Here is a 23,850-nt window from a genome sequence, read left to right on the forward strand (position 1 = left end):
GCTGAAAAACACCTGTTAGTGCATAGTTTAGAAACAAAACTCGCTCCCCAGTCCCAGCTCCCCAACAGGAACATGGATGTCTTTAGGCTATTGGGTGGTAAGGAGAGAGTAGCAAGATTTTTGACTCCTTCCTAACCTGCTGACCTGTCCTATGCTCACGTTCACTTGGAACGTTTCACACAACTAACGCTGAAGAACAAGATCAGAAAAATAACGCGGCCCTCCTATGGGAAGTGATGGGGCCTCTAGAACCTTCCAGCCCTTCACTTCAGTGACTCCATGCCAAATATGGCCTCCTCCAGCCAGAAAGAAAACTAGAATTCTGGCTTCCAGCCAATCCCCTCGGGCAATTTGAAAATACAGCCAGAGAAGAGGTAGCAATGAGAACTGCCTTTGACCTTCCTTGCTTCTGCTAGTCTTTGTGTGGCTTTGGTGACACCTTACACCTTTCCACCCTCTTTCAGGGCTACTAACACTCCTATTGGCAAGAGCTTCCAGAGCAACGAGGTGAGGGACCTTAGGGTCTTAGGAATGGGGGGGTGGGGTGGATGCCAAGAAGATGCCTTGTTTTGGGATAAATGCACTTGGGCCTCTGGAAAGCGGGAGGCCCCTGGTCCCTGAGAGGATGTTAAAAATTAAATATTAAGAATAAATAAATAGCTCCCAAATGACACAAGTCAAGGAATGAAGGCTCCTGTCCAATCTGGTTAGGAGCCCTCCCCCTCCCAGGGAAGGATCCAGAAATCTCCAGCATGCAGGACTGGGGGCTGAGCTGTGGATATCTGCGCTAGACCACGTGGGATGGGGTGAGGGGGGCAGCTGCCAAGGGCAGGGCGGAGGCAAGGCAGGGAACTTGCACCAAGGAGCAGGCTGGGCCCCACAGATGAGCCCCCTCGGCAGCCTCCGGGGGCCCAAAAGGTGTTTGGCAAAAAGGGGAGAAGCAGGAAGAGCCAAGATTTATCAACAGTTCCCTCCAGCCTCCCCGACCCTCCTGCAGGCTGGCCCCTCCCCCACACATCGGAGACCCCTTCTCGGCCCCCCGCGGGCTGCTAGCCCCCAGCAAAGGGCCGGGTACCGGTCCTCCGACCTAGCGGCCTTCCGGCCTTCCGGGAGCCTTCCTCCCAGGGGAGGTGGCCGCGGGCCAGGGTAGGGGACAGCACAGGTGGCAGGCTGAGTTCCCTCTCCGAGCTGACCACACACTTTCCCGGGGCGGGCGGGGGGCGGGCTGGTGCTCGGCTCTCGGTGGTGACGACCTTGGGCAGCGGGGGACACAGAGGAAGGGCAGAGGCTGCGCGGGCGGCGGTGCTCGAGCGCCCCCGAGGGGCGCCCCAGCCCAGGCAGGAGGGCGTGAGGCCGCCTTCCCCGCCGGACGCAGAGAGAACTGGATCCTGCAGCCCTGAGGACTGCTCCCGGGGCTTTTTATAAATAAAAGAGCCGTTTATTGTATGGTCTCGTTTTCTTCAGAGAACAGTGCACGTGAGCTCTCCTCTGGCCGCCGGCGGCCCCGGGTGCTGGCGGGGGCGGCCCCGGGCACCCGGGCTCAGCCCCGCTCCCCCGCGCCGCTCTCCTCGCGCAGGGCCGGCGGGTGCGGGGAGGCGGCGGCCGCAGTGGCCGCCGCGGCCGCCGCCTCCTTCTCCTTCTGCCTCAGCGCGGCAGCCTTCTTCTCCTGTTCCGCGTGGCTCTTCATGTGGGCGCTGCGGCTCTTCACCTTGTAGAACACCCTGCAGCCGGGCAGGGGGGCTCCCATCAGATGCCGTCCCCGCGCCCCCAGAACCCCCCCAGCCTAGACAGCGCAGGCACATGTGTGTGCGCAGCGTGCGAGGGTGCGCCCCGGCATGGGTGTGTCCGTTTACGTGGCACGCAATGTGCAAGGGTATACCCATGTGAGTGCATGTGTATGTGCGTGTGCACACGCGCAGGTGTGTCTGTGTCTGTGTGCGCGCGCGTGCCCGCGCGTGGGTGCGCAGGTGCATCTGTGTGTATGCGCCCTGTGCAAGGGTGCACCCCATGTGAGTGCATCTGTGTGTATGCAGCGAGCGAGGTTGTGCCCCACGTGGGTGTGTCTGGGGGGGGCCTCCCAGCTCTGCAGGACTGGCTCCGCCCACATGGCCACCCCCACCCTCCTAGGGTGCCTGATTCAGCGCCAGCATGCTGCTTCTCAGAGCCGCCAAGTGACGTCACCGCCCTAGAAACCCTTGCTGCCAATCACCAGACAAGGTGAAAGCTCTGACTACCTCTCTCACTATCCCCCTTGAAAGCACATTTCTCTGCCCCCAGCGGTGGCCACCCAGCTAGGTCCCCGTGGAGGCAGGGCATACCACCTTACCTGCCACACTTCTTACAAGGGAAAGTGTTCTCCTGGTTCTGGGTCTTGTTAAATGTCTCTGGTTTTTTCTTCTTCTCCGAAAAAGGCAGTGCTCTCCGGGACTTCCCTGCCCCCTCCCTTGGCTTCTCTGAGGCTTGGCCACCAGCAGACCCAGGGGCATTAGATTCATGGCTTCGGAGGATTAGGATGTCATTGGCCTGGAGAGGATCAAACAGGGAGAGGTGAGAAGTCTGGGAAAGAGAGGTTCCTACATTCTGGCATCTCAGGGAACTGGTCCTAGGCTCCTGCCAAGTGCTCCCCTAGAATCCACTTGAATCCTTTCAGTGACAAGGGACTCACCGCTTTTTGGCAGCCCATTCCGGTCTTTGGCCAACTCTATCTTTACAAAGCTGTTGCTACAGTAATTCTGTGGGAAAGCCCTAGTTGCCATAGGACTTCTCCATGCATCTATCTAATTGGGGGGGGGGGGGGGGGGGCAGGGGGAGGGAGGCAGCTTGGTGTCTCAATTAATGATGTTTGCATGTTTTCAGTCATTTAGTCCATTCATTCATGCCTTAATTCCATAAATAAGATTCAAGTCCATGTGACTGTGCCAGGTGCTAGGGATACAGAGGTGACAGACAGTAACCCCTGCTCTCAGAGGGCTCAAACTCTAGTGAAAGGCACAGATAACAAGGGCCACCCTGGGAAATGCCAAGCAGACACCAAGAGTACAGGACACCTGGCACAGAGCTGAGAGGTGCTACTCAGGATATAGGAATCATGGGCCTTGTGATAGGGGAGCCTCAGGGGGCCATTAGAAGTCCTAAATATGTACACGAGTAGACCTCATAGAGAAATATACTCAAAAGTCAGCAGAACTCAATGGGGCTTGTACATAGAGCACAGCTCTTGGAGAAGGAGCACAGCTAAGTCTCAGAAGGGAGAAAAGAGCTGTCTATCTACAGTCTGGGGTGGGGCAAGGAGTGTCTTGTGCAAGCATAAGTGTACAACACAGATTTTTTTTTTGAAGATTTTATTTATTTATTCATGAGAAACACAGAGAGAGAGAGGCATTGGCAGAGGGAGAAGCAGGCTCCATGCAGGGAGCCCGATGTGGAACTCCATCCTGGGACTCCAGGATCACGCCCTGGGCTGAAGGCAGACACTCAACCACTGAGCCACCCAGGGATCCCAGAATTTTTTGTAAAGGTTCTCCCAGGGGGCAACTGGATGGCTCAGTTAGGCATCTGCCTTTGGCTCAAGTCATGATCCCAGGGTCCTGGGACTGAGCCCTGTGTCGGGCTCCCTGCTCAGAGGGGATTTGCTTCTCGCACTCCCTCTGCCTGCTGCTCTGCCACTTGTGCACTCTCTTTCTCTGTCAAATCAACATATAAAATCTTAAAAAAAAAGAAGAAGAAGAAGGTTCTCTCAGTAGCTCCCTAATAGACCCTTCCCATCCCTACTCTTTTTTAGGGGACCTCTCCCTGACAAGGAACATCTCTGGCCAGTATGTCTTGCTTCTTGGTCTGTGATATGGTGGACAGAGGGCCTCACTACAAGGACAGTGGGTGGGACCTCAGGCAAGTCACTTGGCCTCTCTGAACCCAGTGTCCTCTATCTTCCAGGTAGAGGGTAACACTATGGGGTGACTGTGAGGAATCAACAAGATAACAGGCAGGAAGGCACTGTGTGGAGAACACCTGTCAGGGGCCATTGTTGTGTCCTCATGGTCTCAGCTTGTTCTTCTTGTCAGACATTCCTGGAGGGGACACACCTCTCTTACGGGGAGCCTGCCTGAGCTACAACTCATAAATGCTTCCCCAATGTCCCCACACGCCTTTTAGGTCTTCACAAAAGCCTTCTTCTTGAGTCTCAGATCCAGAAGCAATAGAGTATGAAAATTAATAGCAGACTTTGGAGTCAGGCTGTTTACTAGTTGTCTTTTCAAGGGGGCCTCATTTTCCTCATCTGTAAAATGGGAATAATGACCACACAGGGTTATGAGGATTAAATGAGCTAAAAGCATAAAGCATTTAGTACATTTCCTGCTGTGATGATGATGATCGTCATCACCATGTTCCTGTTCTGCCTTCCCCCCTACCCCCCCGAGGCCCAGCTCCAGCCCTCCTTCTGGCCCTGGACTCCCCCAGTGGAGGGCACACTTACCGACTCATTGGCCTGTAGTGTCTGTGTGGCTTTGACAGCCGCTGCCCTCCGGCTTCGCTCTCGCCCCTCCTCCTGCTCTCCCTTCTCCTGGATCTCTGGCACCTCCTCCTCCCCCTCCTTCCTGGTCTCCTTTACTTCCCTTTTGGGCTCCAGCCTCTCTTCACTTGGAGACTCTCTTCTGGGAGGAGGCACCCTAGGGAACTTCTGGGAAGTCTACAGGGGACAAGAAGGAGGGCAGTGAGCCTGGAGCTCAGTCACACAGCCATTCTGCACTGATTCTGACCCAACCAGGGACCACTAGGCCCTGCTCATCCTGCTTGCCTGACTTGGCCCAGCACAGCCTCCTGTGCTACACCTCTGTAACCCCCACCACCCCCCAACCCCAGCTGGTCGGCTTCCAAAAGAAGATGGGAGTCTTGAGCCCTGGAAGCCCTCAGGAAGACACAGAGCACTTGAGACTGAGCCAGGGGCAGGGAGCAAGCATGCCAATTCAAGAGATACATACTTCAGCGAGGTGCCCTGGTGGAGCCCGGCAGCAGCCTTAGCTCCAATTCTAAACTATCTTTGTAATGCTTTTGGCACTTCCACCTGCAAAATGAGGACCAAACCATTCCTGGTTTTAGCACAGTATGTCAGCAAGTGTGCACTTAGAACCCCAAGATGATGTTAGGTGGCCACATGGACAGAAAATAAAATAACATTGGCTTTTCAAATTTCTTTCAATTCTGATTATGATTAAGGACAAAGTTTCGACTTGGATCTTAATGTGTCTTTTATACTTCTTCAGTCTTAATTAAACAGAAGTTAGGCCTGAGACTCAGAGCCTTGGCAGGTAATGGCATCTATCTAGTAACATTGTTTGATTTTCATATATATTTCGTTTTACTAGTACCTTCTATGGCAAACAATCCTGGTTTTCTGTTTATGGCTGTGATATAATATTTCTCTTCTGAATAAAAAAGGAGCTTTTTTACTTCTGAGTAAAAAAGAAAAATATGAAGTAGGAGGGAGTATAGGTGGTAGATGAACGTGACAAAAACGGTGACATGTGGCAGGATGCAGACATATTCATGATGGCTGTACAAGAATGACTCAAGTTTGGGCAACAGTGTTCAAGATCTGCTATTAGGGGACAGTAAGTCAGTGCTGCTATAAATACTGTGGGAAAACTCCCCAGTGTTCTGCAGCAAACACAATCTATCATTACCATGACACTGGCAGATAGAGAGGGGAACCTAACAGCCCAGGTCCAGTGTCCAGGACATCAGCTCTTTGGGGCTGTCAGGGATACAGCCTTCCTCTCTCTGCTCTCCATGGACTTCCAGAGAGCTTGGCCTCAGGCTCCCAACTCAGTCCCTAACCCCAGACACAGCCAAGGCTCTAAGCAGCTGAGGCTGGGAGGGGAGTCACCTTAATATCCACTTCAACCTCTTCCTGGGCTGACTTCTCGTCACTTGTATCCACATCCCCGAAGGTTAGCGTCCCGTTGCGGCCGATTTTCACCTGCTTCTTGTAGGTGTAGTAGAACTCCACACACTGTGCCACAGTCTTGGTCTGGATCTGGTTTGAAGCCAAAACTGAGGTCAGAGTTCCTGGTTTAGCTCACCTGCCTGGGGATACTCCAGCCTTTCCCGTCCATGCATGTGCCCCTCAGCCCCATCTCAACCTCAGCCTCAGCCAATGCTAAACCTAAGAAGCCCAAAATACAACCGCTTCTCCAATGCATGCCCTGAACAACCACCAACCAATTCAATTAACCAATGCTTCAGCACTATTTAAAAAAAAAAAAAAAAAAAAAAGCTAAAAAGAACATGAGGCCTTTGGGGAGATCTGAATAATGATCACATATTGGAGAATACTGCTGTATCAGTCTAAATTTCTTGGGTGTGATAATGATATTGTGGTTTTGAAAGAGATGCCCTTGTTTTTAAGAGATGATCAAATGTCATGCTGTCTAGAGCTTACTTTTAACGATTAGTTATAATGGAAGGACAGGAAATAGGACATACATAAATTTATAGAGAGACAGTGAAAGAGAGAGGGAAAGCTAGTTAACGGTTAACAATTGGTAAATGTAAATGAGGGATATGTGGGTGTTCATTGTACTATTCTTTCCATTTTTCTGTAAAGTTTGAAATGTTTCAAAATAAAAAGTTCCAGGTGAAAAAGTCTGAATGCCATCCACATTCAGAGCCAGCCCAATCTGGCAACAGAGACTCCATTAACGCGAGCAGTGTCATTCCTTCCCAGGGAGTAGCAACTGACAGGTGAGGCTAGAGAAATGTTAAACTGTCCTGTGTCAGGGAGGGACTCAAGGGAGACTAACAAGAAAGCTCTGGAAAACCTGAAAAGGAAGCAGAAGGCCTAAGTCTTACTCCTAACTCTGCCACTAAATGGCTGTGTGACCTTAGGCCAAGTCTCTTCATGTGTCGATGACTTCCAAGGGGCTTCCCAAAGTCTGAAATCCTAGCACTCTCATGTCACAAATCCACCTGGCTACTGGGTTTAGTTTCTGGACTGGTTTTCCCACACACACAGGCCATTTGCTCTGACTCCGCCCTTTCTGCCCCAGGCTCCCAGACTGCTCAGCCAACTGCAGGGCTGTCCAGGGAGCTGGGAAGTCCTGTCCACACAGCCCAGGGGGTCAGTGACAGTCCTCTGTGCCCTCTGTATCCATCTGTGACAGATGTGCTCCAATCTCACAGGAATGGCCAAGCCAAAAATTTCCTAATTAGATCCTGTTTACACTTTTGCTATCAATTCTCTCCAATCATCCGTATGACTAATGGTCTGCTCTTTTCATTATGGCGTTTAAGGGCACCGGAGTGAGTTTTGCAGGCAAGTACTTCGCAGAAATATTGCCCAATCTGGGAACGCAGTGTTACTAAAACCCAGCAAATGACTGTCCTCACAACAGGGCCCTTGTAGGAGGGTTTATCAGCACTTTGCCCAGTACCCAGGGCTGTCCTGGCACAATCTACAATTCGAGGAGGAGAAAAGACTTTCTTGGAAACTCTCTCGCCTCCACGGTCCACAAGGCTCCGATTTTTGTGAGAAGGGCTTCTGGAAGCATGCAAGTCCTTGGATTAGGAAAGCACTTTTCTTCTCCCAGAACAACATGGGAAAGAGGACAAGATAAATCCAATTTAGGAAAATGAGACTTGGCCTCCTCTACTTGGTCAGCAGAGTTACTGGAAGGAAGCCCTGGGTCTGACAGGAAGTGGGCAATGGCCCTCCAGGTTACACAGTCACTTGCTGGCTCTCAGTGCTCCTCATTCTTAGGGTGACCTCTCCTCCACAAGCTAATTGTGGCTTTTGAAGCAGCCCAGCCCCTTGGGGAATGGCTCACATCTGCCTGCAGCCCTCCTTCTTTTCCTGTTCTCTCTCAGGCAAGTCACTCTCTGAAGTCTGACACCACTGGGTCTGCCCACTCAGGCCTCCCTCTGAAACACCCCTCGCGCCCCCCCAGCACCGCCAGCATGACCACACTACCCTAACATGAGGGAAGGAGGCTTGGAACTGAGGGCAGGAAAGGCCCAATCTCTTCCCCTTGTTTTATTTGGAAAATTGTCTCAGGATACGTAGTGGCATGGACCTAACTGCTTTCACAGAGGGCCTGGTAAGGGACTGAGAGGCCACCACCGGCAGAGGGAGCCCCAAATCACACAGTCAGTTCCTGGCCTTCCCTCACTCCCCCTTCCCCCAAACAGAGCCCCAGCTTACCAGCTTCTGCACCAGGAAGAAATCCTTCTTGTAGATGGCAATGCCTTTGTTGAACAGCTTCCTCTCGGCCATCTTCCACTGGTCAGAGCCTGCAGGGCAGAGAGGGAGCCACAGTAGTGAGGTGGATGGGGCCATGAGCACTGCAGGGGGCCATCCTGACACGCAAAGAAGTGTGAAGCCATCCATCTGTGGGGGTCTCCACAGGCATGCAGAGCTGGGCCACATACTGGCCTCTGAGCCTCACTCACCTCACTCGCGAGCCAGGAACTAGTAATAGAAGCCACTGTACCAGTGGTGCTGCAGATGACATGAGATAACCCCATGGGACCTCGAGGCTGGGCCTGACACAGACACGATGTGCCATTCAACAGGGACTGGGGACAGTGGCTGCTGTGATTACGCCATTCGGTCAGTGTCCCTTTTAAAAGTCCAGTGCCCAGGATGGGACATGGCCTTCCAGGGGTTGTCTAAGATCCAGGCACCCGATGCCAGTCTGGATGGCACTCCCTGGACTCCTATCCCTTGCACCTTACCATGGGCTTTTTTTGCTTGCATGGGCTCCCACTGGCCCACACCCCTCTCCCTTCCACCCCAGGGCACAGGAAGCCCCTGGGGGACTACCCCATCTTTGGAGTCAGTTCTTTCCATCACTCTGGCTCTTGGCTTATCCACCCCCCACACCTCCTCACCCCTTCCCAGGACTCAGCAGTAAGCTGGGCCCCACTGATGCTGGAGACCCCTTGAGACTCCAGGTCCCAGGCCCACCTGTGTAGTGATAAGTCGCCAGTGGGTGGTTATGGGGCCTCAGGGGCTTCTTCAGTAGCAGCTTATTCAGCGTTTCCTGAAGGGGAAGTGAGGCAAAGGTCAAGGCCCTGCAGGGGTCTCAGTGGCAGGCTGAGCATCCTAGGTACCAGGCAAAATTCAGAAGTCCTCTTGAACCCTCTGAGTAGTAGGGTGGGCATTTATTGTTGCCCCTGCTTCACTGCTGAGGGACAAGAGGTCTGGCAAGATGGGGAGGTCGTGGGGGTGGAGGTGCTCAGGAACTTGGGCCTCTTAAGAGGGAGCATGTGGCCCCCAGGGCAGACAGACACATGAACCTTCCTGAGGGTGGGGATTCACTGATCCAGAATCAGGGAGAGACAGGGGTAGACAGGAGGACCCTGGGCAGCCAAGTCTGGAGTTTGGAACTAAGACTGCCTTGGGTGGAGCCCCTACAACCCCCAACTTGGCCCACCCCTCCTGCCGGCTTTGAATCGGTGCATCAGCAGTACTGGCTCCTGCACGGCAGACATGGATCCAGGCCAGCCTCCCTGAGGGTCCCTCCCTCCACCAGGGCTGTTGTCTCACCAGGATGTCTCCCCTGGACTCATGTAGACAGTGCAGGGCCAGCTCCTGGTTGGTGCCAGCTCCAGGGAAGATACTGGAGCAGGCAGCTGTCAACAGATCTTCCACTAGAGCAAGCATGGGAAGGGAAAGAAGAAATCACTTTCCGGGCCTCGCCCACCCACCTGCCCACCTTCGCCTGCTGGTTCTGGTCCCTTCTCACCTTGCCTCTGCTTCTCCCGGCTGCTCTCCAGGCCCTCCCATGGCTGCCACACCAAGTCAGCCTTGTGGGGGTCTGCAGCGGCCAGTGCCCGATCCCTCATCGATGGGATTTCCGCTTGGAACCGGGAGCCCACGTTGATGCGTCTGCAGGGATGGAAAGGGCAGGGAATGAAGCCTCACCTCTTGAGGGGATCGGGAATCTTTCTCCCTGGGGTGGGAGAAGCAGCAGGGGGTGGCTGGCAGAGGCTGGGCGTGGCAAGGCTTCAACTGGGTGTATGGGAATTTGGCTTTCGTGAGGACAGCCTAGCAAACAGCCACTGGTAAAGCCAGAAAGACAAGGCCCAGAGTTTGGGAAGGGGAGAAGCTTCAGGTTTACAGACCGAGAAGGAGTCTCCTCGACTATCCTCTTTCTCCTGAGAGGCAAATTTAAACCGAGCTGGTGCTTTCCTTTTCCAGTGACTTCCTCACAGAAGCGGGGTGGGGCAGTAAAGCCCAGAGGCGACTGCGAAATCTCAGAGGCCCTCCTCCCAGGGCTCACATGCACTGGACCCCACTCCGCCACCCTCATGCCATGGGCCAGAGGAAGGGCTGCACTTACGGCTCGATGCTCACTGGGGTGGCCTCCCCCATCACCGAGAGGACAGGTGGGGTGACTTCAGCGCTATCTATGGGACAAAAGGGATATTGGTGAAACCCTCCTTCCAGTAAGCCCCCGCAACCCCCACCCTCCGTGGCTGCTCTGTTTGCACAAGAGCCACAGCAGTGACTCACAGAGACTCACACTCAAAAATCAGGCACCCTGAATCCTGGCTCCTCAGCCTGCAACTGTGACGACTAACTGTGACTTTGCCAAACATGTGGGTGCTTCTGTTTTCACACCTGCTGAGAGGGGCTATAACTACCCGGCTCCTAGAGTTAACATGAGGACTGAATAAAATCACGCACAAAGCTTCAGCCTCAATAAATATTAGCTATTAGTATTACCAGTACTTATACCCAACGCTGGGTCCCTGCCCCAGGAGCTCCCACACTATAGAATTAACTCCAACATTAACCTGGGCTTGCTCTAGTAAAGAGCTGAAACTTCTGGCATGCTAGCAAGGTAGTGAAGGGGAATCCCTGTTTCATACTTCTCACTTCATGTTGGGTTCTCTGCCTCAGTTTCTCCTGAACTAATCTGAGCACCCCACATGATCTAGACATTCCCTTGCTCCAAAAACAAAATCTTGGAGGACTCTCCTCTGCAGCTTGAGATAAAACCTGAACTCCTCAGCTCAGCTCGCTCATACAGTTCCCCCTCCATCTAGGCCTCCCACCACCTGGACCCCAGATCCCAGCCGAATGCTTACTCACAGCTCATCACTCTTCCTGCATAGTCCCACCGCCAGCCCTTTGCACCCTCAGGTTCATCCCCCATCCCCCTCCTGGTTCAAGCTCAGCTCTAGCCCCACCCTCTGCAGACTGCTTTCTTACCACCCCAGGCTAGAAGCTTCTGCAGGCTTTGGAGCTTAGGGTCTGTTTCTCTCACTGGCTGCTGATCCCACTCTACTCACAACCTCTGCTTTTCTGCCTCCCAGGTTCCCATGTCAACTCTCTAATGGCCCTGTACACTCTCTAGAGCAGACTATGCTGTCCCCAACACTGTGGAGACTCTTCACAAGACCCAGTTCAATGTTTTACACCCAAGTGCTCAATAAATAAATACTCATGGAGGGGCAGCCCAGGTGGCTCAGTGGTTTAGCGCCGCCTTTGGCCCAGGGCGTGATCCTGGAGTCCTGGGATCAAGTCCCATATCAGGCTCCCTGCATGGAGCCTGCTTCTCCCTCTGCCTGTGTCTCTGCCCCCCCCCCACCCCTCTTTGTGTCCCTCATGAATAAATAAAATCTTAAAAAAAAAATACTCGTGGATGGACAGGAGGCCTCTCTTTGCTGCCAGTCTGGTCTCTACAGTAACTTCTTCCTGCACGACCCAGGCAGGGAGAGAAGCTTCCAAGCTTGGAGGGGTACATGGGAGGGCAGAAGGTCAGCCAGCCCAGGGTGAGCCATTTCTCACCCATAGACACCAGGGGGCACCAGAGAGCTAGGCCACGGGAGGTCAGGGTCAGAGGTTAATCTGGTGATGGTGCAGCCTCACCCTACTGTTTACTCACATTTAATCCTCCACCATGCCAAGAGATAGGATTATCCCATTTTTCAGAGGAAACACATCCTTTTGGGAAATTGGCAACGGTTTCCAACAATTCACCACCCAGGCCACCCAAAATGTCTGCTCTGGGCCAAAACAACTCCCAGGAGACAGGATCTGCCACTTCTAGGAATAAACACGACGCTCCAGGCATGATTCACTAATGCATCTGAACCTCGCCACAACCCTGTGAGGTGGTTATTAGGTTGAACCGTTGGAAACTATTAGTGAATCTAAAAATAGTTGAAATTGGCAATTTCAGAATCAACCAAATACTATCTTCATTTAATATTGAAGAAACTGAAACCGAGAGAGTTTAAATGACTTGCACAAGTCATAGTAAATGGTAGAATTGGGATTTGAACCCAAGCAGTTGGACTCAAACCCCTCTCCCATACCCCGGCCTGTTCTTGAACCAGGACAATCTCCTTTTCTCTCTCAGAGAAGAGAGTGGGGCCCCTTTGCCCACAGTATTCTAGCCCAATCTCTAATAGCCTTACAAGTAGAGTCTCATCCCTGCCCACCGCCCTCCCTCCCCACATTCCCTGCCCCCATGACCCCTGAAGGTGGGTCACTCACTAGACCGCAGCAGGGTACGATGGGCACTCTTTGGCGTGATGGGAGGAGGGGCTGGGATGCTGCTGGTTGACATGATGGCATTGAAATAGAGACCCGAGCCTTCCCGCACAGGGCTGAGGATGGGGGGTGGTGTATAAGGGGGTAGTTCAAAGCTCCGCTCTGAGGGGTGATCAGCTAGGCGAACAGGAGAGCGCAGGTGGCTCTGATATGGGGTGATGTTGGAGTAGACAGGAGGGGCAATGAAAGTGCCCGCCTTGGTGGGGATGATCAGGGGCTCAGGCCTTGGCCGCTGCTTTGGTTTCCGCACTGAAGGTTCCCCTTCCAACTTGACATTCATGTCCTCAGCCTGGAGAAGGAAAGAGAACCAAGATGGCTCAGCCTCCAATGTGCTGGGAAAACTGAAGACTTGACCACTGCTGTCAGTCTCACCTTTGGAACTTTAGTCTGCCTACTACACCTGCCAAAAGGCAAGCCTGAGACAGGAAACAGGCCCAAAAACCCTTTTACCATCTCCTCTAGGCTAGGGGTCAGCAAACTGTTTCTGTAAAGGTCAGAGAATAAATTTAGGCTTTGTGGACTGCACACTGGCTCCATTACATACTGTTCTTCCCCTTCTCCCCATACTTTTCAAATAATCCTTTTAAAATGTAAAATCCATTCTTAGGTCTGGATTTGGCCCACAGGCCCTAGTTCCCAACCCCTGACGCACAATATGCTATTGGATGGGGAACTGTAGCAGTAAAGGGGCAAGGGTCTGTAGTTGCATTGCTTGGAATGGGATCTACCTCCCTTACTTAACACATAAATTTTCTTAACTTTTCTGTGCATCATCATTTTTAATCTGGGAATAATAAGTGCCTACCAAAGGTTTAGTTATGAGGACTAAATGAATTAATACATGGAAATCACTGAGAACAGTACCTGATATGTAGTAAATACTTAATAAATACTGGCTGCTATCAAGCTCTGTATTAGATAGACTATGTGCTAAGACCTGAGCTGGGCATGGGACCACAAAATGAATAAGACAGTCTGGTCCTCACAGAACTTTTCCTCATAGTATTAGTCCTATGACTAACACAGACTAGCCCATTCATGCTGTCAAAGGTGAGCCCTCTGAGCTTACACTTGCCCCTGCTCAGTAATGCCTCATGGATCTCCATATAGAATAGAGGGTGTACGGCTATAAGGGAATAGAGGCCTTTCTTTGCTCCATCCCTATCCCCTCAAAGAGGAATGGAACTCTATGAGGGTGAACAACATCCGAATCACCTTTCTGGGTGCACAGCTGGCCACCAGGTGAGGCTGGCTACACTGACTGAGTAGGCCTGAGGACAGCATGCTCTCTCCCCCTCCCAGTGTCCCATTCCCACAAACTCTTTCAGCAGAGGCTCCTGACTCTCCATGAGGTCTTGATTATGTCCTTTACCCATTTGTGCCCCCCCCCCTTTTTTCTGTATACGAGGAAGAAATGAAATTCTTTATTCTTCCCTCCTTAGGGGAATAATATGATTGCACAGAAAGAAATGCAATGGAGCCAAAGGCCCTCAAGCTTGCCAGACAAGAAATCCAACATGAACTCAGCTAGTACAATTATTTGTAATTTTGTAATAAGGGACATGTAAATAAACTATTTTGAATATTTGACAATATTTTCTGTATTGATTTTATAGATGTGATAATAATATTGAGGTTACATAGAAGGAAGAAAGGAAGGGAGGGAAGAAGATTATGTATAGTGTACTTAAGATAGAAACCTAAGTATGTATGAATGCAATGATATGATGTTTGGGATTTGTTTCCAGAAAAATCCAGTGGCAGAAGAAGTGGAGATACAAATAAAAAAAAAATGTCTCGGGCAGCCCAGGTGGCTCAGCAGTTTAGTGCTGCCTTCAGCCCAGGGGGTGATCCTGAAGACTCGGGATCAAGTCCCATGTCAGGCTCCCTGCATGGAGCCTGCTTCTCCCTCTGCCTGTGTCTCTGCCTCTCTTGCTCTGTGTGTCTCTCTCATGAATAAATAAATTAAATCTTAAAAAAAAAAATGTATTTTGAAAACCATTAAAGCCAGGAGGAGATGGTTAAATATTGAGATTCATTTTACCATTCTCTATACTTTTGTGCAAGATTGAAAATACCTATATTAGAAAGAAAAATAAATAAACAAACAAACAAATAACAACAAAATAAACCACTTCCTAAAGTCTGGTGAAGTTCAAGTATCTATAGGTGGGGATTCAGGAGATCCAAATTCCAGGACTAGCTCTGCCATTACTTGGCTGTATGAACTTATGTAAGTCTCTTGCCTTTCCTGGACCTACTTCCTCATCTATGAAATGGGTATGTGGAGCTATGTAGTTGCTCAGGCTCCTTCCTGCCATCCTCAGGACAGAGGCCTCTAGCCTCCAACCTCTATCACAACCGGAGAATAAGATCCCAGAGAGTAGAGACTGTCCTGCTCATAATAATCTTAAAGGTCCCCTTTCTTTTACAGAGGACAGGCTTGCAGGCCAACTCTCCAGCTGAGAATAACTAAGAAATCCAGACTCTATATAAAAACCAGATTTCTAAAGGTAGCTGAGAGCAAATAAGTTGGCAAAGACTTGAAGAACCAAAAAATAGGAAAAGAAGGAAAATGAAAGAGGTAAGTCTAGAGTTTGGAGTTGTGCTTTCCCTAGAGGTGGATGCATTAGTAGAAGAGGTAACTAGGAAGGTGAGAAACTAAACAGAGTTTTTAACAAATCCAAGGAGCTAGTAGAATAAAAATTGGGCTTCAGACCTTGCCAAGGAAGGAGAGCCTGATAAACCCCCAGGCTTTGGATTGGGGTTCCAAAGGGCTATATCCTCAGAATAAAGGGGAATCAGAAATAGACTAGTCTTCACATGGAATAATGAGCAACTTAAAATCCTCTACTCTTAATCGCTGATTAAATTAAAAACAATTCAGGGCAGCCCCGGTGGCGCAGCGGTTTGGGGCCGCCTGCAGCCTGGGGTGTGATCCTGGAGACCTGGGATCAAGTCTCACATCGGGCTCCCTGCATGGAGCCTGCTTCTCCCTCTCCCTCTGCCTGTGTCTCTGCCTCTCTCTCTGTGTCCATGAATAAATAAATAAAATATTTAAAAAAATAAATTAAAAACAATTCAGAATTGCTAATGTCCTTTGCTACCTGTCAGATGCAAAGATAAATCCTCTCTGGAAGACAAGAACATCATCCAGAGTCTTTAATTACCTCAACAATTGTTCATATATGTCTGACATGCAATTAAAACTTACCAGATATACAAGAGAACAAAACATGATTTAAAAACAAGAAGTAGGGGATCCCTGGGTGGTGCAGAGGTTTGGCGCCTGCCTTTGGCCCAGGGCGCGATCCTGGAGACCCGGGATCGAATCCCACATCGGGCTCCCGGTGCATGGAGCCTGCTTCTCCCTCTGCCTATGTCCCTGCCTCTCTCTGTCTCTCTCTCTCTGTGACTATCATAAATAAATAAAAATTAAAAAAAAAATAAAATAAAATAAAAAAAATAAAAACAAGAAGTAACATAACAGAAAGAGACCCATGGGGATCCCACTAATAGAGTTATCAGACATAAACTTTACGAAAACTTAAATTATGCAATAAAATAAAAGGTTGAAAATTTCATCAAAGAACTAGAAACTCTAAAAACGACCAAATAGAAATCAGTAACTGAAAAAAATTAACTAAAAATAAGAATGCAATGAGTGGGTTTAACAACATATTAGATATAGCTAAAGAGAGAATGGGTAAACTGAAAGGCCAGGATAAGAGAAAAATGGAAAATACAGAAAAGTGCATGACAGACAAAAAGGGGATATAGTGAAAGACTCTAACAAATGTATAACTGGAGTTTCAGAAGGAGAGAAGAGAGAAAATGGGGCAGAAAAAAATGTACAAACTCTAAAGAGGATAAATACAAAGCAAACCAATATTTAGGTATAACAGCAAAACTGCTGAAAACCAATGACAAAAAAAAAAAAAGCTGAAAACCAAGAAGATAAAAAGACACCTTATATTCAAAGAAACAACAATATGGCTTATGGTTATTTCCCAACACTGTAACTACAATGGAAGTCTAAAAACAATAGAGTGCCAAGAGAAAATAACTACCAGCACAGAATTCTCCACCCAGCAAAGTTATCCTCCCCCACTCTCTCTCTCAGATAAATCTTAAAAATTTTTTTCAGACACAGACTAATAAATTTCATCACTAACAGACACTAAAGGAGATACTATGGGATGTTCTTCAAGCAGCACATAAATAATCCAAGGTAGAAGCTTGGAGGTATGAGAAGAAATGAAAAACAACAAACACAATAAGTCTTTCAGTAAATCTAAAATGAACAACTGAACAAAACAATAATGGTATCACTGAGGAATGTATAGAATTGTTGAATCACAAGATTGTATAGCCAAAACAAATATAACACTATATGTTAACTATATTGGAATTAAAAACTTAATAAAAACAATGATGTTATAATATCCTGGTAATTTTAAAATATTTAGAGAATGAAAATACATGTTAATAATTTTACAAAAAAAATAATAATTTTACAAATTATAATTGGTGGAAAATGGAGTTAAAGAGTTGTAAGAACTTTGCATTGTTCTGGAAGAGGTAAAATACTAATTTATATAGATTTCAATAAGCCAAGAATACATGTTTTACTCTCTAGTAGCTCTTCTCAACAAAAGAATTAAGCTCTAATGTCATAAGGTGTTCACTGTATGTAATGACTTAGCTTCTCCCCTATGCATCTAGAATGATACTAGTTATGTGCTATTCCTTCAGTGAATTGAGAAAATAGTCACTCAAATTCTTTGTTGTAGGGCTTAGTTCCTCACATTAATCCAGGAAAGAAAGGCTGCTTGGATAATTACTAAAAGAGCAATAAATAAAAGAGTAATAAGTAAATAAATAAGAATAATAAACAAGTATATAACTAATAAATTAATGAAGAGGGGAAAACAGAATAACAAACCCAATCAATCCAAAAAAAGGTGTGGGGGTGGAGGGAGGAACAGAAAAGGCAATATGGGATAAATAGAAAGCAAAAGCAAACAGTAGAGGGCAAATTCAAACCCAAGTATATAAGTAATTACATTAAATGTACACTATATCAATGCTCTAAAAGACAAAGGTTGTTAGAACAGATAATAACAAACTTCAATTATAGGCCATTTGAAAGATACACCTTAAGCATAAGGATACAGAACAGCTAAAAGTAAAATGATGGACAAGATACACATCTCATCCATCCCCCTCCTTGCAACACTAACCAAAAGAAAGCTAAATGTTTCACAAAGTAGACTTTAATAAGAGGCAAAAAGATTACTAAAGATAAAAAGAGACATTTCATAAGATGAAGCGTCTAAGTCACTTCTAAATGAGTATGTAACTAATAACATTGCACCAAAATGTATAAAACAAATACACAGATCTAAAAAAATGAAGTAGATAAAACCTCAATCTTGGTGAGATTTTAACATACATATGTTTGTACTGACAGAACAAATAAATATCTCTGCATCTCAGTGCCTAGCACAAAACCTGACCCATATTAGAAGCTAAAATTTGCTGACCTGAAATGAAAGAGATTCACACATCCTAGATTTTACTAAGCAGTCTCCATTTCAAATATAAAACTATCTCATTGTCTCCTGTAAGTGCATTAATCTGTAAGTTTGGTTTGGAAAATATAAATAGTATCTCCACAGATTGCTTAAATTCTTCCTATATTACCATATTCTCCTTTTTCCTATAGGGTCCTAGGCCCCCAGGAGCACATAGGTACTAAAAGTATTTGCATGGGGGAGCCTCTCATACCTGAGCTGGGGCATCAGTCCCAGGAATACGAGTGGACCGCCTGCGGGTAACGATGACAGACGGCTTGTGTTCAGCAGGGTTCTGTTCGGGACCCTTCCCATCCTCATCAACACCTCCAGCTTGGGCCGCCTCAGTTGGGTCTATAGTCCGCACAGGCACAGACACCGGGATGATGAGGGGGACCATCCCGCTCTCCTCTCGTGCTCGCTTGGCAGCTAAGGAAGGTTCAGAAAACTCCACCCCACACTTGGTAGTTGAAGCTAACACACTTTTCCGCTTCTCCTCGGAGACACTGGCATCCTGGAGAAGAAGAGGGAGGGGGAACGGAGGTAAGGTTTAGAAGGTAAGTCCCAATAAGTCAAGGACACCCAGTCACATTTGCTTCAGGAACTCAAACACCCACGGTGGTTCCCAACGGTCTTTCCCTGAATGTCTTTTCTCCCACCACACCCCCAAATACTCTCCATAACCTCCCTTCTGCCAGGTCCTCCAATCCTGGCCTGGCACAGGGGTGCCCAGATGGGCATCTCAGGCCATAAGTGGCTTACAGATGCATTTTGTTTGGCCTATACAGTTCATGCCACACAAAATAGTATCTAAATTCAAAACTTATGTCTATAAAAAAAAATAAGCAAGGAACCTGGTACCAAGCAATGGTGGTCTTTGTACCTTTTACCGTTGGCAACTGGCTGGAGGGAAGTCAAATTCTACAGCCTCTGATATATCAGCCTTTTAAAAAAAATTTATTTATTTATTTATTCATGAGACACACACACACACACAGAGGCAGAGACACAGGCAGAGGGAGAAGCAAGCTCCATGCAGGGAGCCTGATGTGGGACTCAATCCCAGGTCTCCAGGATCAGGCCCTGGACTGAAGGCGGCACTAAACCGCTAAGCCACCTGGGCTGCCCATGTTGTCATTTCTCTTAAATCAACTTGATTGCAGTAAAATTTACGTACAATAAAATGCACCTATTTTTTAGTTTGAAACATTTCGACAAGTATAATCACCTGTGTAACCACTGCCACCTTCCTATTTTGGTATATGTGATCTGGCAATCGTTTCACCTGCCCCTACTCCCAATCCCTCATGTGCCAAATGAAGAAGCCAACCCACGATGGCGTATCGCCTGCCAACCTGCATGTGTAAACGTTATCTTTCCTTCGGGTATGAAAGACCTATGTTCTTTGCACACAGGGAGTTCAGAACTCCCAGAAGCCTACGGGTTCTTTCAATTTCCTTCAATGAAATGAGAAGACCGCCCTGTAGACTTGCAATCACTTGCTCTCCCCGGGCTCCAGACACAGCTCACTCTGCCCTCTGCCAGGTCAGGCCTCCATCCCATGCCACTCTCACCTTTGCGTTCTGCAGCGAGGCCAGCTCCACTGCCTTCTGGGCCAGGGTCAGCAAATTGGCTTCCTGGGATGCCCGGCGCCTCCGTCGAGTGCTCTGGATCACCCCACCCCGTAGCACCTGCCCACAGTCCCCAGTGCCCACTGCCCGCATGCTCTCCTCGTTGCCCATTGTGGGAGCCTCCCGCTCCCGACCGTTGGGTGCCAGTCTCTCCCCTTCAGACAGCACCTGCGACTCCCTCAGCTCCAGTGGGAATCCCAGAGCTTCAGGATGCGGCTGCCCCAAGGGGCCGGGTGGTGGCTGCTGTGGGGGCCAGTGGTGTAGGAACAGGTTGCTGGTGGGCTCCTGTCCAGGTTGGGTGCCAGCCACATCCAGAGGGGCAGAAGGCAGGACGCCCTCCTTAGAGAGGCGGCGGGAGCGTCGGGGGAAGGCGATCTGGGACTGAGGTAGCACAGGCTGTGGGGCTGAGTCCTGCAGGAGGGCCTTGCGAAGTTCCGGGTTCATGTCAGGGTTGGGGGGGAAGGGGTAGGGCGCCATGCTGTGGTGAGCCAGGTGGGACTGGCCCAGAGGCCCGGCTGGCTGCAAGCCAAAGTCCTGGGGCTGCTGAGAGGGTGGCTGCTGCATGGGATAGAAGTTCTCAAAGAGCTGCATCTGGGGAAGGGCGGCCTGTTGCTGCTGCTGCTGCTTCTGCGGGGGGAAGGCCGCCACGGGGTTGGGGGGCGGTGGGCCCTGCCGGAAGACCTGCCGGTTCACCTGGTGGCCAAACGCCAGCTGGAAGGGCTGCAGGGGCAGTGTCTGGTTGGCGGGCTTCTTGGCCACATGGAAAGAGTTCAGAGGCGTCTGGGGCCTCCCTACGTCCAGCTGCACTTTCTGTGGCATCATTGGCCGCACGGCATTTCCGTAGCGGTCCAGCTGCGGCCCACCTCCTTTCTCCCGCTTCAGTGCCTCTGGGTGGTTGTAGTAGGTAGAGACCCCCATGCCAGGATGAGGGCTCCCCTTGGGTCCACTGTAGAGGGGCAGGCTGTGGCGGTTCCATGTTGTGTGGGGTGGGGGCTGGCCTGGCTGCTGCTGCCAGCCACTGTCACTGACACCCCCACCGCCTCCACGCTCAGGGCCCCGGCCTGGAGCCATCACAGAGTTGGGCCACTTGACTGAGCCCACCTGCTGGGACAACATGGCTGCTGTGGTCCGCTCGGAACTGTACACCACGGAGTTTAGCAGGGCCAGGCTGTTGGGAGGGGGCAGCTCCACGGGCTGGGACACGGGGGCGGCCCCTACGGGACCCTCGGACCCAAAGTAAGGCTCCTCCTTCACTCTGGTGGACTGCGGAGGAGCTGGGGGCTGCTGTGGGGCCTGTAGGGGTGTGGGCTGCTCCTTGGGAGCTGGTTCCTGATCCCCAAAGAGGCAACGCTTCCGCTTGTTCGGAGCCTTGGGCTGGGCCTGGAGGTTCATGGTGTGGCCAACTGGGCCCTGGCGGCGAGCCCTACTTCACCAGTTGCCCATCCCCTGTGGGAAGGTCCTGCTGGAAGCCCAGCTCTTGTCCAGGAGCCAGTGGGGGCACAGCAGGGATGAGGTCAGGCACAGGGAGAAAGAACCGTTGGCTCTTCCTTGCTCTTCGTGGAGAGGCTCTTGGGCTTGTCTACTTTTCCCAGTTCATGATGTTCCACGGGACCCTGAAGCCTGCAGACAGAAGAATGATAGTGTCAGTCACAGCCTCCCAGGATGCCCCAGATGTCAGCACACATATGAGGGAGGGGCCCAAGTTCACAGAGCAGCCCTGGTGAGGCAGGAGCCAGGGCCCCGGGGGAACTACCAGAAGGCGGCGCTTTGTGACTCTCCTCATCCCACCACCTCACCCTGCAGCATTTGGGTGTGTGATCTGTACACTACACAAAGGCACCTGCCAGGGAACAGGAGAGGCTCCTCCCCAAGTGGAGGAGCCCCTGCAGTCAAGATGGGAAAAGGTGCAACAAAGTCTTCCTCTTAGGCCAGGCCTGGCTACCCACAGGCTGAGCACATCTGTCCAACGCAGTAGCCTCCTCACCAGACCCAGAAGTTTTATCCAGACGGTGCCTCCTCTGATGCTCCAAGCATATCTCAGACGCAGGAAGTGGAAACAACAGGGGTCATTCCTAACTATGCGGTTGTTGTTCCAGGCAGGGGAGCCCACCAGGTCCTTGCAGAGTGCAGCACCCAGGGCTAGGCTCTGGTCCTTTGCACTGAGGCATGTAGGTGAGGCTGCAGAAGGGTGTGTGTTCTAGCAACACCCCTGGGAGGAGCTGCTGGGTGGGACTGTGGCTGCCGTAGTCTTCCCTAAACCAGCACAGAACCTGTTTTGCAGCCCTGGCTGGCTGGGGGCAGGATCCAGCCCGGTACCTGGTCAGCAATCCCCACCTCTCCTCCCCTCCCAAAGAGCTCCCGGTACCCAGAGCAAAGGACTAGCACCACTGCAACATGGAGGAGATGCAGATTTCTAGAATTTAGGCCTGTCATGTTTTTCTGTGACATGGTATGACTTTAAGTGTTCACAGTGTCTGTGTTTATTTTCTAACTTGATTTTAAAAAAACTTCAAAACACAGGTTGCTCTATTTATCCTGCTACAGGACAGTCAAAATCAAGACCAGCATTTTATAATTTACATGTATTTTTATTACCTAAATGTGTAACTCACATATATTTTCAAAGACTTTGTCTTTCTTCAGAGAGGGCTTTTTTTTCTTCCTCCCTGGTTAGTTGGTGAGGGTGGGAGCTACACGACCTCCCTCTTCCCCACGCTGCTAAAATTCTGGTCCTGAGCCAGTCAGGCCAGGAGGGGTGAGGAGGGGAAGCTCAGGAAGCCCAGGGGAATAAATCTGCAGGTCCAGACCAACCTCAGAGCTCAGGCCCTAGAAGCTCCAGGTCCTAGTTTGCAGTCCCGGGAGTTCCCAGGAAACCAGCCCAGCCAAGGAGGGCTGGGCCAGGGCGGCAAGGGCAGGCTCTCCGTGCGAGGCCCCCTATCACCCGTTCACAGGCTTCCGCAGCTCCCCGGCCCTTCCCCTCTCAGCGCAGCAGTGACTCATTGCAGCCACCCTCCCTTCCCCACCACCTGCCTTTCACTTTCACCAGCACCCAGAAGGGGAGGGACTTCCTCCTCCATTTCCTTCCTCAGCTCCCAGCCCTGAAGCCAGCCAGCCAGAGCTTCCCGTGAGCACCCCCTTCGTCTTCACTTATGGAAGTCGGTGGAGGGAGAGAAAGAGGCTGGGTGGGCATCCAAGTCACTCTGGCCCTGGCGGCACGGGGACAATTTGAGCAGGCAGGGAGTGCAGAGGGCCGCGGAAACTACCTTTAGAACCAACCCCTTCAAGGCAGCCCGGGGGGCTCAGCGGTTTAGTGCCTGCCTTCAGCCCAGGGCGTGATACTGGAGACCCGGGATCGAGTCCCACGTCAGGCTCCCAGGATGGAGCCTGCTTCTCCCTCTGCCTGTGTCTCTGACTCTCTCTGTCTCTCTCAAGAATAAATAAATAAAAATCTTCAAAAAAAAAGAAAAAAAAAGAACCAACTCTCTTTCCCTGACGGGCAACTCGATTCAGAGCAGAGACCCCAAAGCCAGCCCCCCGCCCCCTCAAGGAAAATAGCCCTGGGCGCCACGGTGAAGCAGCAGCCTGGGGGCCGACTTGGCTACAGGAGTCGGCTCTGCCTCTCTAAATGAGCGTGAGAGAGCAAACTAGAGGTCTGCATGTGCAGAAGCAAGACAGAGGAAGGAAGGATGTGCCCGTGGGGTGGGGGAGGGCGCCGAGGAGGGGCTGCAGGGCCACGTGCCTCCAGGGGGCCTGAGAGCCCTTCGGGTGCTCACGCGCACTTGTGCTGCCCCTGCCCTGACTGGCACAGGTGGCCCCCCTTCCCCAGCCACGGGCCCGCTGCCTTTAAGCCACGGCACCAGCTCGGGGACACCGGGACTGGAGGAAGGGGAGGCCCACGAGGCAGATGAGCCTGGGTGCACGTGTGAGAGCGTGCACCTGGTGGGGGGTACACAGGCACCAGGCGAGGGGGATGGGGGAGGTGGCCACCCGGAGCCTGGGGAAGGGTGAGTTCTGTAGGGTTGGGTTGAGTGAGATGGAGGTGGATTCTGTGAATGGAGCGCCAGGGCAGGGCTGCTCCTGC

The 23,850-nt window shown here is 50.7% G+C and overlaps 1 protein-coding gene across 4 annotated transcripts in view; it reads right to left on the reverse strand.

Moving 5' to 3' along the window:
• Positions 1-1,232: 1,232 nt before the first annotated feature.
• The window catches only part of MIDEAS (mitotic deacetylase associated SANT domain protein), a 66,349-nt gene continuing 43,731 nt past the window's right edge, over positions 1,233-23,850 (reverse strand). For 2 of the 4 annotated variants that reach the window (XM_072761981.1, XM_072761980.1), the window contains exons 2-13: positions 19,713-21,389; positions 18,353-18,652; positions 12,506-12,851; positions 10,341-10,407; positions 9,744-9,886; positions 9,545-9,648; positions 8,963-9,038; positions 8,198-8,286; positions 5,885-6,034; positions 4,475-4,687; positions 2,327-2,523; positions 1,233-1,721 (exon numbers count right to left, since the gene is read on the reverse strand). In XM_072761981.1, coding sequence (XP_072618082.1) covers positions 1,541-1,721; positions 2,327-2,523; positions 4,475-4,687; positions 5,885-6,034; positions 8,198-8,286; positions 8,963-9,038; positions 9,545-9,648; positions 9,744-9,886; positions 10,341-10,407; positions 12,506-12,851; positions 18,353-18,652; positions 19,713-21,161 — 3,315 coding nt within the window. In that variant the 5' untranslated portion in view covers positions 21,162-21,389 and the 3' untranslated portion in view covers positions 1,233-1,540. Of the gene's footprint in view, positions 1,722-2,322; positions 2,524-3,324; positions 4,277-4,474; positions 4,688-5,884; positions 6,035-8,197; positions 8,287-8,962; positions 9,039-9,544; positions 9,649-9,743; positions 9,887-10,340; positions 10,408-12,505; positions 12,852-18,352; positions 18,653-19,712; positions 21,390-23,850 lie in introns of those variants that run through there. The other 2 variants (XM_026008561.2, XM_072761982.1) reach the window with 2 other exon arrangements.

The sequence above is a fragment of the Vulpes vulpes genome, chromosome 6 (genome assembly GCF_048418805.1).
Source record: "Vulpes vulpes isolate BD-2025 chromosome 6, VulVul3, whole genome shotgun sequence".
NCBI lineage: Eukaryota > Metazoa > Chordata > Mammalia > Carnivora > Canidae > Vulpes > Vulpes vulpes.